The following is a 13,628-nucleotide window of genomic DNA, read 5'->3' as shown; positions in this document are numbered from 1 at the left end:
CCTTCAAACCCTGCAAACACCTCCTTTCTTCTCAAGAAGGCGATCTAGCGCTAAGCAGTTTTGCCTTATCATTGCGTGCATAGCAATTAACTCATTATTAATCTGCATTAGCGCTCTGGCTGTATTAGAAACAAACCTATTAACATGTGCAGTAAATCACCTAATTTTGACATCATTCATCGTCATTCCTGGAGAAGGAATCATAGCTCCTAATACTTCTAATGCTTTCTGTGCAAACCAGGCTTCACTTTCTTCAAACCAAGAGCATCATTCATTCCATTCACATGAAAAACTCTAGGAAATAGTAAAGCCAAATAGGAAGAATCCACTCTATTAAGAGGTAGGTTGAAATAAGTAGCCATAACACACACCGAATACATTACGCTTAATATTTGGTCCTCATGAAGCAGAAGATCACCACTAACAACATAACTCCTTTCACACTCTCACTCACAAATTCCATGCGCCTAACTCCTGAGGTTCATGGTGTACCATTCATAATTCACCCTTTCTCTAATGTTCCATTCTTAATCTTAGATACAAATTCAAAAACCTAAATTCTTTGCCTTAATATGCTCACTGATTTTTCTTTTCATCCTTTTAATCTTCCAACATTTTCATTCTCCTCTCATTACGTTCCTTAACAAATTCTTGCTCTTCTTTACTCAGACCACACACAAACACACTTCCTTTTTAGTCTGTGTAGTGTTGTTGTTAGTTTGTGCAACTGTATTCATTCACCCTACGTCACCCTATCCCCAGCTTCTCCAGAAACAGGAAGATCCTTCAGTGAAACATTGAAATCCGATGGGTATTGCAATAAAAATACCTGCTTATTAAATATAATAGTAAAAGCATTATAAGATAAACAATAAGAGTCGAGTAACTGTAGATATGTTGCACCTTTACCTGTAGAAGGGAGAAAAGTAATCACCAACTTGTAACCATCAACATATATTCAACCAACATTTGTGTATACATTTTACCATTAAATCCTCTGACTAAAGTATTTATCAGTGGATAAGACTCAGCCTTATTATATATTGTAGTTCAACCTCTGGAGAAATATTCTACCAGAGAAATAAGGCACAAAAGTAAGCCAAATAAGACTATTAGTATCAATATCAATGAGGTCATGCTAAGTGTTCCACAGCATTTGATGTATGCCATTTCTGTTGAGACCAAAAACAAAAATGAAGTGTGTGGAATTTGTAAAATCAATCTTCAAGCCGCTCTCTTGTTTTTTTCACCCCCAAAAATAATAGACCTTCTTTCTTTAAAAAAAAAAATCAAACTTCAAAGTCAACTTTTCTTTTTTAGCTCATAATCTCAAAACTCAATGTCTTCATCTGGATTCTTTGCGAACCTCAAAATTATTTCACCACTGTCAGGATTCGTTTAATTGGCAACTGTTTAATGGACTGTAGATCTCTGTACCTGGCTGTTCTTCAGACACTAGCGCAAGATACACCCACCCAGGTGAAGCAAACTTTCTGTTTGGAATTCTCTTTCTTGCTGTTTTTTTTGGCAACAGGCTATTCACTCTTGCTGTTCTCTGAATCGATTTAAACTACTTCTAGTTCTTTCTTAATCAATTCTAACTTTTCATTCTCCCAGCGCTTTTTTCACTATTTCTTTTCACTGCCATAGTTGTTACAACCCTTGCATCTTCACTTGAGACTACTGCTGAGACTTCTTCGCTCAATGATGAATTTGTGCTTCGATTTGCTTCAGCAACTTGACTCACTGCAAATTCCTTTCTTCCTCTGGGGGTTTTCCATACTCCAATTTCTCACCGGAATCTTTTCACAAGCTAGATCAGAGACTATTTCTTAATGCTGCCACTCGTGATGTTGCAACCGCTCTTCAATCTGATCCTCAATTTGAAACTGGCCACTAGCACCATTACCAGGATCTTCTCCTTTATCAGCAACTTCACCAGTTTCAAAAATGTCTTTACCCCCCTCCCCCCGAACCAGGCTGTGAATTTGATTTTGACCTTGTAAATTATTGGTTGTTGTCACCACTTATTTATCTATCATCTTCACTCTCCTCATGTGTGCGGCAGGGATCCACTGCGGGGCTCCCACACATGTTTGGTTGTTCCCTTCATCTTCTCCACTATCCCACATGATTGAGGAAGATAACAACAATGAAACATTGGATCAATCTGGACAGCTGTTAAGAATCTCATTTTCATAGTGCGTTCAATGATCTGTCTCAATAGAGGATGGCAAGCCAAACCGTAACGATTCCCTTAATAATAGTTTGGTAACTGTTAGCTCTCCAGGTAGGATAGGCCTCAACCAGTTTAGAAAACAGATGATCAAAAGAATATATTTAAAGCCATTCTAAATTGGCATCTCAAACAAGTCAGCCTGGAGTCTTGTGAATGGGCCCTCTGATTTGCCAATGTGAATTGTAAGAACCACCGTTCCTTTTTGCAGATATTCCTCTGACAAATCACACATCTTTGGCACAGATCTTCTTTAACATTTCTGAATTTTTAATTGAAAAAGTCCGTTCTGAAAGTTCTGGTCAGTGAGTCCCTTACTGCATGAGTCTGGCCATGTAAATAACAGGCCATTGAATATAGCACACGGCCAGGAAGAAAATATCTCTATTTAAAAGTGATTCACATGACTGGGTAACTCCATTTTAAAACCCAACATTTCCCATCTTTGTTTCTCATCCTCCAATAGTTTCTCCTGGAGATCCCTCAATTCACTCAAGTCTGTATTGGGTCCAATAAGAAACAATTGACATTTTGTGTGCTTTCAGCAGAACTTTCACTTGATTAATTCTGTTCTGTTTCTTAAATCACAATCTGCTCATTTAATCTTACAGGTGCATTTTCAAGTGTGCAATATCTTGCTACCTGGTCAGCATATTTGTTTCCCAACGGGACCATATCATAACCAGCCTTTTGGGCAGCACATTCGACTACCCTAATTTCTTTTGATTGTTGTATTGCTTCCAACACATCAAAACTGTAGGTACTGTTGTTCTTGATGGTAGTACCAGAGGATGTGATAAAACCCCTTTATGACTACCACTGTTCAACATCATGTACCACTCTACATCTATACTGGCTATCTGTATAAATTGTCACTTTCATTTTATCTGGAAGCAACAAGCTCTTGTTAGTGCAATCACAGTAGGTAGATCTTCCATGGTCCTCATGCCCCCCCCTCATGGTTTGGGGTCAAATCTGAAGGGGCACACTCACACTTTTCATGATGGAAAAAGGTAGAGCTCTTTAACATAATCGGACATTCCATTTGTGGGTGTATTCCATAATCTCTCTCTCAAATCCTAGAAGGCCTTCTTACATTTGTCATCAAATTGTACCGAATCCTTGCTATCACTATAAGTTAGCTATGTTTATGGCTTTGCAGTCAGGAAAACATTTGAAATCCACTAACAACAGTAGCCAACATTTCCTAGGAACAACCTCACCTTTCTCTGGGTGGTCAGAGAATTCATTTTCAGAACTGCAGAAATGCGTTCTTTTGAGACTTTCCTTGCTCATTTGCAATATGACAAGAAAAAAAGTGCCTCTTTTTTACAGTAATGCATCTTTTTAGGTGGCCCCTTCTGACCATGTCAGCAAGATGATTCAGAAATGCAATTGTATCTAAGTTACAGTCTTTTGTCTTTGATGCCACAAGCAGTTCATCAGTATATTGTGCCAGGACTGAGTTACACAGCAACTCTTTCCTTTAGGATCTGACTGAAAATTGAGTTATTCAGTATACCCCTGTTGAATTCGATACCAAATGAGGACTTATTTCAGAACTGAAGTTGACTATCCTTATGCATAGAAAAATGCTTGGCATAAGTCAATTACTGTTTATAATTTTACATCTGCAGGAATCTGGAATAATATAACAGCAGGATTTGGTGACCACAGGACTTCATGAGATCACTATCGGATTTATTCTACTCAAGTCTTGCACTATTCCCCATTTACCAGCTGTGTTTTTAAAGCCCATTATCGGAAAGCTGTAAGGACTACCTACCAAGCACTTCTCATAGAATACGTTTTCTGTAATGGACTTCATTCCTCCTTCTGCTTTTTTGAAAGTCCTTATTGCCAAATTCTAGGAAATGCTGACTTAGGTTTGAAATGTATTCTGTCTGGATTAACACTGTTTATCAATCCTATATCCTTGCCTCTGAAATCACCTCTTCTTTGATATGTCTTCAATCCAGAGGCAGGTCAACTTTTTAAGAACTGTGAACAACTGATCTCTTGAATCATGAGATTTGTTTTTAAACACTGAGTCTTTAACTTGAGCTTCAATTGCAACACCCTCCTATGTACAATAAATCTTGCAGTTTGCTTTGCAAACACACAATATAAACCGGTGATTGCTTTTGCTGATTAATATACTGACTACTTGATGCCATGCCACCAAAACCTAAAGGGAGCTCAAATGGGACAATGTAACTATCAACAAAATGTCTTGGACATTAAGGTCACCCTCACGCAAGTGAGGACCAGCATAAAAAACACATGAAAGTCAATGCTGAAGCCACTTATCACAAGTCCACTTTCTCTCTGACATAACATTGTACTTTTAAAAACAAAATGACATATCTTACATACATCTAAAGCTACGTGTAATCAAACCTAAAGGTTAAAAAGAAAACAAAGTTAATCACAATTTGTTCAAACAAATTCAGATAGAAATTGAATAGAATTAAGATGTTTCAAAAGCAAATCAATGGCACATGGTGAAACATATTTAAAAGTCTGCAGTATTGTAGTTGTGATTGAATGCTTGTGCAGCATCATAAAATGTGCCTTTGCCTGGGAGAGGAATGGAGCTAAATAGCGGATTCATGCACATTTGAATTAAATTGAGTGCAAAAGAACAACTGTAACAGAAAATAAATAAATCAAACACATTTATTTGAATTATTTAATGTTATTAAAGTTACTTGTACTAAAAGATGAAAAAGGGTACATAAATTAGCAGTAGGGTACCCGTGAGCAACATAAAACTATTTTAGTCTTGGTGTCAGTTGATTTTAAGATCACTGCTTCATTTGGAAATGCAGCCAGGTTTTTTTAAATACAATTGTTGTGCTTGTTGGGGTGGGGTGAGTCTAGGTTTAAGGCCATTATGGAGGAGCTAAGTAGTCTGTGTGACGCACACATGAACCATTCCATGCCTTCTTAACAAACTTAGGGACCTTTTTCTGAACAAATTCTTTCATAAAAAATTGCAGATTTTTCCTGTAAATCTGTGTCTCATCTGTGAGAACTGTCAGATGCTCAATTTGACATTGCACAATTGCAGTAAAATTGTTATTGCATTGTTCCACGGTTAAAATATAAAACAATAAATATATTAAAAACAAACAAAATACAAACGTAGGGACCAGAGGGATTATTTGTTGAAAACTGTTTGCTCTGGCATAAAAGAGCATTATTATTGACGAGGCTTAGGTAAATCTGGAGTCCAAGCAAGATCCTTAGTGGCATATGGGTGCACTTTCTTTCTCCGAAACTGCAAATCCGATACACATTACCTTCCAAATTCCCTTAGGATTTAAGCAGAACATTCTACAACGTGCTGCAAACATGAATCCCAGATAGTTACTGTTCTTCCTTTTCTCGTGACATTGCTTTTGTCACAGTATTGCACATAAACTTATTAAATTCCTTCTTTTTTAGATAATGTGCAAACATATCCACTAAACATGGTGTTCGCATTGTGGCTTTATGAGAGATCTCTGAGCAGTGAGTTTAAAACAAGTCTGTAACTTCTGATTAGGCAGTACCGTGGACTTAATATTACCTTTTGCTACAGTGAACTATAATGAATTACTACTTTTTTGTTCCTACTTTAGTTCCATTGCAAACTAATTCCAACTTATAGAAGATGACGTCAAAAAAAACCTTGCAAAATGAAGATAAGATCTTATTGCTGCAAGAAGAAGTCAGTAACCTGTCAGAAGAGCTTGCACAGTGCCAGGTTTGTTACAACAATTGGTGTATTAAATTGAGTGTCTCCGATTTAAATGCAAAGTTGAGAAACTTGCTTTGTCATATTGCAAATTTAATATTTAAATGTTTTATTCTTGTTAGATCTTTGTTAATGTGCAACGACCTTGAAAAATGAAAGTCCAAGCTGACATGAAGTTCTTTACTGAGACAACCCTTTTAACAGTATGTTCTGTTTGCATAAAACCTGTCTCTGAAGACAATAATTGTTTTAAAGAGCACAATGCTAACCTGTTTCCGAGAATGTGGCCGTGGTGGGAGTCATGCTGCTATACAAAACTGTGCAGTTGTTTTATTCTTTTTTCCCCCATTTCTGTGTGACGCTAAGGCATATCCTGTGAGCTCTTATGGTTGACCATTCCGGATCCTTTGTAGCCCCAGGGCAGTCAGTACTGCTTCCTCCCTCTCTGCTGTTCTGGGGTGGGGTTGTATTCCCCTTCATGCACCTAGGCAGTTCGTCCGTCTCACACCTGATGGCCGGGAACAGGGCAGCACAGTCAATGTAACATTGGGATCCACGCTTCTAAGCACCTATCACTTTGGAGTCATTACAGTCCTTTTGCTCTGATTCACAGGAATCGGCGATGCTGGTTTTAATAAATCGATTTTTTAACTTTTAATAAATATATTACAAAAAAGTGAGGTGGTAGTGTACTGTCATTTACAGGTGGCACATTTTCCATTAAAATTGCCAGAAACATTCCCACTAACATGCAGTTTACATATAAAACAATATCGTGTATAAACAGTCTTTGAAAATTGGGTTTCAGGAAACATATTTATCAATTGCACATCACCAAGTAAAGTGTTTTGATTTGTTTTCATCCTATTAAAATATTTTATTTCATCATACAGAATTACAAAACAAAAGCGTTCATAACTACTGAAATGGATTTTGAAATGTTTGTACAGTTCACTTTTTAGCGAATAAAACATGACATCCTACAGCCTTCCGTTTCTCACTTTTTGTACAGCACCTTTGTCAGACAGTTCATTTTTACAAAATCTTCAAACTTTACAGTCTGAAAAAGAAAAGATTTAAAGGCATCTTTAATGCTTCTTCACTTTGTGAGTGAACAGTGGCAAGCAGGCCTAAATATAGCTTGCCCTGGTAAAATCTGACTCTCCATAGGGAGTGGGAGAGTAGATTAGTTGAGGCCTGCATTGTAAGGGTGGTCAACCCGGCCAACAACATAGTACCTTGTGAAACCTTTACCATTTTGAATGACACCAGATTATTATGTAGCCCTGCATTCTAAGACACCTGAAACTTGATGTTTTAAGTATGCTCACCCCTGCTTTTCTGCACTCTTTGCCTGACTACATTAAGGTAGTGTTGCTGTTACATGGACATTCATAGCTTTCAAGTCTCCCGTGGCAAATGTGTCACTTTATGTCAGTTGTGACCTTTTAACAGACATGGCATTGTATTCTGGGATGTGACATTTTGTTGGTAACGTTGTAACTATGAGCTAAAACGTCCCAGCAGTAAAGCACAGTTGAGTAAAAAGCCAGGATTAGATGAAGTCATCAGACATAACAGCGAGACCCCTTTGCATCTATGAATTTTGTTAGTATGTGTTAAGTCTTGTCATGTTTTCACCGCTATCCTATAAGCATGGTTACTACACTCTGTTCACAGGTACCACCTGTCACTACACCTTTCAATGAATATTTAAAGCCAGTTATGTTTGGCAGTTACATTGCTATCAATACCGACTTGTTAGGAAAGGAGACTGATGAATCCGAAGGCTTTACCCTTTCTGTGTATGTAGGAAAATCTGATAATACATTGGCCAAGATTCTTATGAGCCAGCCATTTCACAAATCGGTGAAAGAATTAAACCCTGCAAAAAGAACAAATAATATGTTAATATTCCAAGAGTCTTACATTATATAAAATAATCAGATCAAACCTAAAACATGCTTCTAAGCTCTGCAACTTTAATTTAAGCACACAAAAAAGAGGAAACAAAAGGAAGAATAAGCAGTATTTTAGTGGCATCCCTAAACAAAAAAACTCAAGCAGAAAAATCGTAGAACTGTCTTTCTTGCTGCTACCTTGTAAAAACAAAATTACATTGTGTTGGCCAGAAAGAAATAAAAAGGGCACATTTGATCTCGCTTTTCTTTTTTGAATGATATTTTAGTTTGTTGTTGTGCCAGTGTTTATATGTATGCACCGATGTGGGCTGGTTCCCCTTTGGTGGTGTTTTATCAGTTAGTGAAGGTTTGAACCTAAAACAGGATTGCCTACTCATTATTCTCTCTGTGGGTCTCTAGGTTCCTCGTTGCTCTCTGTCATGTATTAAGGCCTGTGCATAAGGGCCTGATGCTCAATTGAAGGTTTGCATTTTCTCTCCCAGCGCCTGTCCATGGGATAACAGTTAGTTGTTTTTATGTACACTACGACTATGATGTAATGTAAAACACTGCCAGTGTCAATACCCCAGTATAACATTGGTCAGAAGTCACAGGCCAATAACTTGACGAGGTTTTATTTCTGCAGGTTCATCTTTAGCTTTGACTCTGCCTTTAAGAGAAAAAAGTCTGCAACATGTTAGATGGCACATTTGAATATTCTAAATAAATATATATTCAAGATTAATTTTCATTTGATGTTGCCAAAATTAATATCGTCAAAAATTTGGGGAGAGATGGAGTGGGTTAGTGTTATTTGACCAATCTAATTTAAGGCAGAATGTGACTAAACTTGATTTTGCACAAATTAAATTATATAGTGTCACCGGGGCCAGGGCTACATAGTCCCTCGCTGCCCTTCCGTCCAGCGGTTCCGCTGTGTAGAGCGTGGAGTAAAAGTGTTCAAATTCGCCCGCTATGAGGTCATCTGCTCACCCTCCGAATTCTCAATCTCCACAACTCAGCGTTGTGCCTCCTGCGATCGCAGTTTGTGCTAATAGTCTGCCCCTCCCTCGTAGTACATCTGTTTTGTGTGCACCAAAGCATACTCTGCTCAGTCTATGTCTAATGCTTGTAATTGCTTCATCACCATGGTGAGTTGACGTCTCGTTCGGACCGCTCCGGTACGCTGATGGACTTCTTCCAATTCTTTCACCTTGCCCTCTAAGGCCTCCTGTTTAGCCCTAATTTCTTTGTTAACGGAGGCAGAGATAGCCAAGAATTGACCTCTGAGGACAGCCTTAAGTGTGTCTCAGAGCAGTGTGACTGGGGTTGAGCCGTCATCATTTGTGTCCAGAAAGTCCTGGATGGATTTCCGGATCTGTTCTACGTTCTGCTCGTGTATGAGTTTCCTATTATTCAGTCGCCACCTCCTCTGGGGGGGGGGGGGCAACTTCCAGGCAACTTAGTAGTGTAATGGGTGAATGATCTGACAGTGCTTCTGCCCCTATTGTCACTGCTACCGTAGTGAGGGTTATGCTTGTAGAAGTTAGAAAGAAATCTAGGCACACGCAGGTCTCGTGTGAAAAAGAAAGTGTATTCTCTTGCCACTGGGTTGAGTTGGCGCTACACATCCACCAGTCCAACTTCCGCCAGCCAATTCCTTGTAGTGTCCAAAAGCGCCCGTTCTGCCAGACCTAAAGGTAGATATAACCAACTGGGAGTCTTGCACTATAGTGTAATCCCCTCCTCTCAATAAATCCTCATCTGGGGGTGTTAAAACCTCCCCGAGGGCCTGTCTAATAAAATTTTCTTGGGCATCATTTGGGGCGTATAGAGAGACCAAAGTGTAGGTGCGGCTCCCAACCTCTCTCCGCAGGGACAGTAATCTGCCTGGGATTTCAGCTTGTACAGAAAGGACCCTCCAGGAGAAGTGAGTTGCAAGCAGGATTGCCATCCCCACCTGTTTCCCATGTGTGGATGCGAAGTATTGTCGGTCAAACCACTGTGATATGAGCTGCCGCCAATCTGTGCGTACTGAGTGTGTTTCTTGTAGGAGGCATACATCACATCTAAACTCTTTTAGAAAGGTGAGTAGGGCTATTCTTTTCATAGGTGCATTAAGGCCTCTAACATTGAGGCTCGGTATCTTAATAGAGTGGTCGGGCATCGCCTTGGTGTATGTTAATGTGCTGCTTGTGGTGCAATTAGTGCAACCAAGACCGTAGCCCCCTGTAGGCAGCCTGCAGCGCCGGGTATAGATAAAGAAGTTGGGTTGTTAAGCCACCAAGAGGGGACTTTCTCCTTGGGATTTGTTGTAGTGTACAAACCCCTGAAGGATCCATAAGGGCAGAGGGGGGTTACCATTCCTCCCACCCACACCGGTGACTAGAACACTAAGCTTTGGGTATAGTATGTGTCCCTGCCCTTCCATTAGAGTGCCAAATAGTGCAGTTACCACATATATCTGCAAAGATACGGCTCCTGCTGGTAGGTGCTCCAACCCTTTCTCCTCCACAGCCACATAAGGGCCCACATTGACCCATTGAGGCTTTTTACTGTCTAGTTTAATTACTGGTTCCCCCTATAGATAAGATAAAGAGAGAGTGAAAGATTTCAAAATTAGATATAACAACGAACATAGCAATCAACAAACTAAATACACAGAATGATAAGAGAATGCCACCAATGACGGTGGGTCTATGAGCCTGTGGTCTAGCCTTCTCCATGTTTCAGACTGATGTGGAAGGGGAAGAAGGGGCCTCCGCCAGGCGAGGCCAGCTCCACCGTTGTACTCAGTCTCTCAATCAACTCAGCAACTTGAGGGGTCCTGAAATTAGACTTCCTTGGTTCTGTGACACCTCGTCCTCAGTCTCGGCTTCACGGTGCTGAAGTTGCTGAAGAGGTGATTCCCTTTCTTTAGTGCTTTCAGCTTCCAACGGTTTCATTGTGAGTTCTTTCACTGTTCGGCATCTACATCTCGATCTGCTCCTAGCTCGCCCCTTCTGTGACTTTTGCGATTGCTCAAGATCCTCTTCTTGTTCCGCCTCCAGACCCAAGACCGATCTCGCCTCCTCTAGTGTATGCACTACATAAGTTTCTTGCTGCCAGACGAAGATCATCCTGAAAGGATGCCCCCATCTGTAACGGACTCCCTTCTTCCTCAAAAGGGTAGTTGCTGGCCGCAGAGCTCTGCATCTTTAGAGGGTGACCTCGGAAAGATCCTGGATTATGCCCAACTGCATACCCTCAGACGATATTATTGCAGTATATCTTGTTGCCGCCATGATCTTCTCCTTTTGTGCATAGGAATGGCGAAATGTCCTGAGGTCGGCCTGGACCCGATGCTGGGCGTCACGCCCTATGAGTGCGGTCCAGAAGGATATCCTTATCCCTTAATTCGGGGGATACATGCTTAAAGAGCCGTACCACTAGCCCTTCCAAGTTCCCACAGCCCGCCTAAAGTGGCAAGACCTTAATTCGTATGTAGGAGCGCCGCGATCTGTTCTTCAAATCTTCTAGGCAGTAGCATAGCTCCTCGTTTTTCTCTTTTAACTCCAGGAGCTCTCTGGCATGTTCATGCAGTTCTTCTTCTCTGCCATCTCCTGTTCGTTCAAGGGCATTCAACCTGTCCCCTATTTCTGTCAGGTGGTATGTGAGAGATCTGATATCTGTAGTCACCTCTTGTCACAGGGTTTTGAAGTCATTTCTAAATGTGGCAAACAGTTGTTCCATAAACTTGGTGCGTAACCGGTTCCTCTGTATTGTCTGTCTCTGTGCTGGGGGCTACCTCGCTTATGGTTCCAGAGGGACAGTCCGCAGGTGTCTCAGCTTTTTTGGCCCCTGGCTTTCCCAGCATGTCTTTGATGGTGCCATCTGTTTTTGTTCGCCCAAAGCCATCTTGGGGGATGTACAGGGTTCTGAGACCACTCCAATGGCCAGCGTTCAGCCCAATGCAAGGGGAGTATAGGCCCTCGGCGTCCTCAGTCTGTGGCCCAGTCAACTTTCCCCCAGTCAGCTCTACTCTGACTCTTGTTTCACCACCCCGTGTTCGACTTGGCTGTAAACTGTGTTTGCTTTGGGTGGACCTGCCTTACCTATATGTTAGATCCGACTTTTGAAGGGGCTATGGTGTCTGGACTCTGCCACTCAGCCATTGTTGCCCCTGCCCATGGGGTCCCCGACACTGTCCACTCTCTGCCGCACTACAGGGAGGTTCTAGCCGCAAGCGCCGAGGCCTTGAGTTCTCTTCCCTGCCCCACACTTCACACTTGGGGCTGATTACTTCGTGATGGGGGCCTGCGCTACAGAATCAATCCACGGCCGGCAGGGAAGGGACTGCTGGCCGCCATCTTAAGTAGATGCCTACTGCTGCGGATATACCTTTGCCTCGTGGGTTCTACAGCCCCTCAGGCGGATGCGACGTCTCCATTCAGGCCCTTTCAGGGTCCAGAGCTGCACTCCGCTGCACTCGCTGTCCGCCGCTGATCCTGCTTTCGGCCTTCTTCTATGGAGTTCCCTCCCTGGGGACTTCGGGCTAGGTTACAACCCCTCCGGGCGGTTGGGACCGGGTCTTCATCTCCCGAGGAATCGCCAACACTTTCCGGTGTAGGGCGCCACTGCACACCCGCTACGCTGCTCCCGGGGCCGTGAGATACACTTACGTGATTTCACGCGCTGCTTCTCCCGGCCACCTTCGCTCTTCGTCTCGGGTGCCGTCTGACCTCGCTACGCTGGACCTCAGCGATGTACGCGATAACTTCTTTTCCCCGGGGTCGGGTTTCTGCAGACCCCTTTGGCGGTCGGACAGGTTTTTCAAAGCTTCAGAGGGGAAATTGCCGACCTGAAAGGATGGATTCTCTGCTAATTTGGCGTAGCTCCAGCATCGAGCTGTTACTCTGCCACCATCTTGGCCACGCCCCGTCATTTGTTTTTCAACTATTAAAAAGAGGATAGCAACTAAAGCCAATACATACACTTGTCCAGATTAAAATAACTGGTGAAATTGGTATTGGTTACACATTTATGTCGATTTCCGCTAAGTGTGGATAAGTGTCCATTACGCCATTTCTCAAAAAAAGTTGTCTCTTTAAATGTTGCACATGGATGCAGAATTAGCGTCGATGTATTGGTCGGAAGTGTCAATTGTATATAAGACAGTCCTCTACATGTTTACTTGTGTTGTGTGATAGCAGATAACAGTCACTACAAATGGAAGAATACATCAATAGACAACAACAAAAGAGCCATTGAAAATAGTTTTTAAATACAGTATCACCATATTCGTTATCCTAAACGTTCTTCCAACAAGTATAATGAAAAATTTCCTAGCTATCATACCGGAAAGTTTCAATTCTATTAAGGACTCCGAGGAGAGGATTATGCTATTCTTTCTTTACTTTATTTTCACAGCCGCCATTTTAACCATAACAAAAAAACACTTTTCCCAGAAGACCAGGAAAATTGGAGAAAACAAACAAGGGACAAACATATCCCTGAATACAATCTCCAATCATAATGCAGGGTCCATCGTATAGTCCCTCTTCAGTATCTTGCCCCTCCTCTTTTGTTGCGCGAGTCGCTCCATCAGTCTTCTTCTATGCGTCTTGTTTTCCAGAATCTGCTCCTGGAATCAAAACCAAAAATCAGAACTAGAACCCAACATCAACGAAATTGCGTACAATTCCACAAGACATCTTTTAACAGGGAAAAACTCTGGCCAATTGAATGACAAGAATTCACAAGACCAAAA

The 13,628-nt window shown here is 41.5% G+C and overlaps 1 protein-coding gene across 1 annotated transcript in view; it reads left to right on the top strand.

Annotated features, from left to right (window-relative positions):
* The window catches only part of CNTLN (centlein), a 1,434,305-nt gene that overhangs the window by 23,316 nt on the left and 1,397,361 nt on the right, over positions 1 to 13,628 (top strand). Inside the window, exon 2 of the mRNA XM_078675976.1 lies at positions 5,863 to 5,987. Within this exon, the coding sequence (XP_078532102.1) occupies positions 5,895 to 5,987 (93 nt within the window). The 5' untranslated portion in view covers positions 5,863 to 5,894. The remainder of the gene's footprint in view (positions 1 to 5,862; positions 5,988 to 13,628) is intronic.

This window comes from Lissotriton helveticus, chromosome 2_1, assembly GCF_964261635.1.
Source record: "Lissotriton helveticus chromosome 2_1, aLisHel1.1, whole genome shotgun sequence".
NCBI lineage: Eukaryota > Metazoa > Chordata > Amphibia > Caudata > Salamandridae > Lissotriton > Lissotriton helveticus.
Note: the sequence above shows the minus strand (reverse complement) of the source record. Positions and strands in the feature narration are given on the sequence as shown.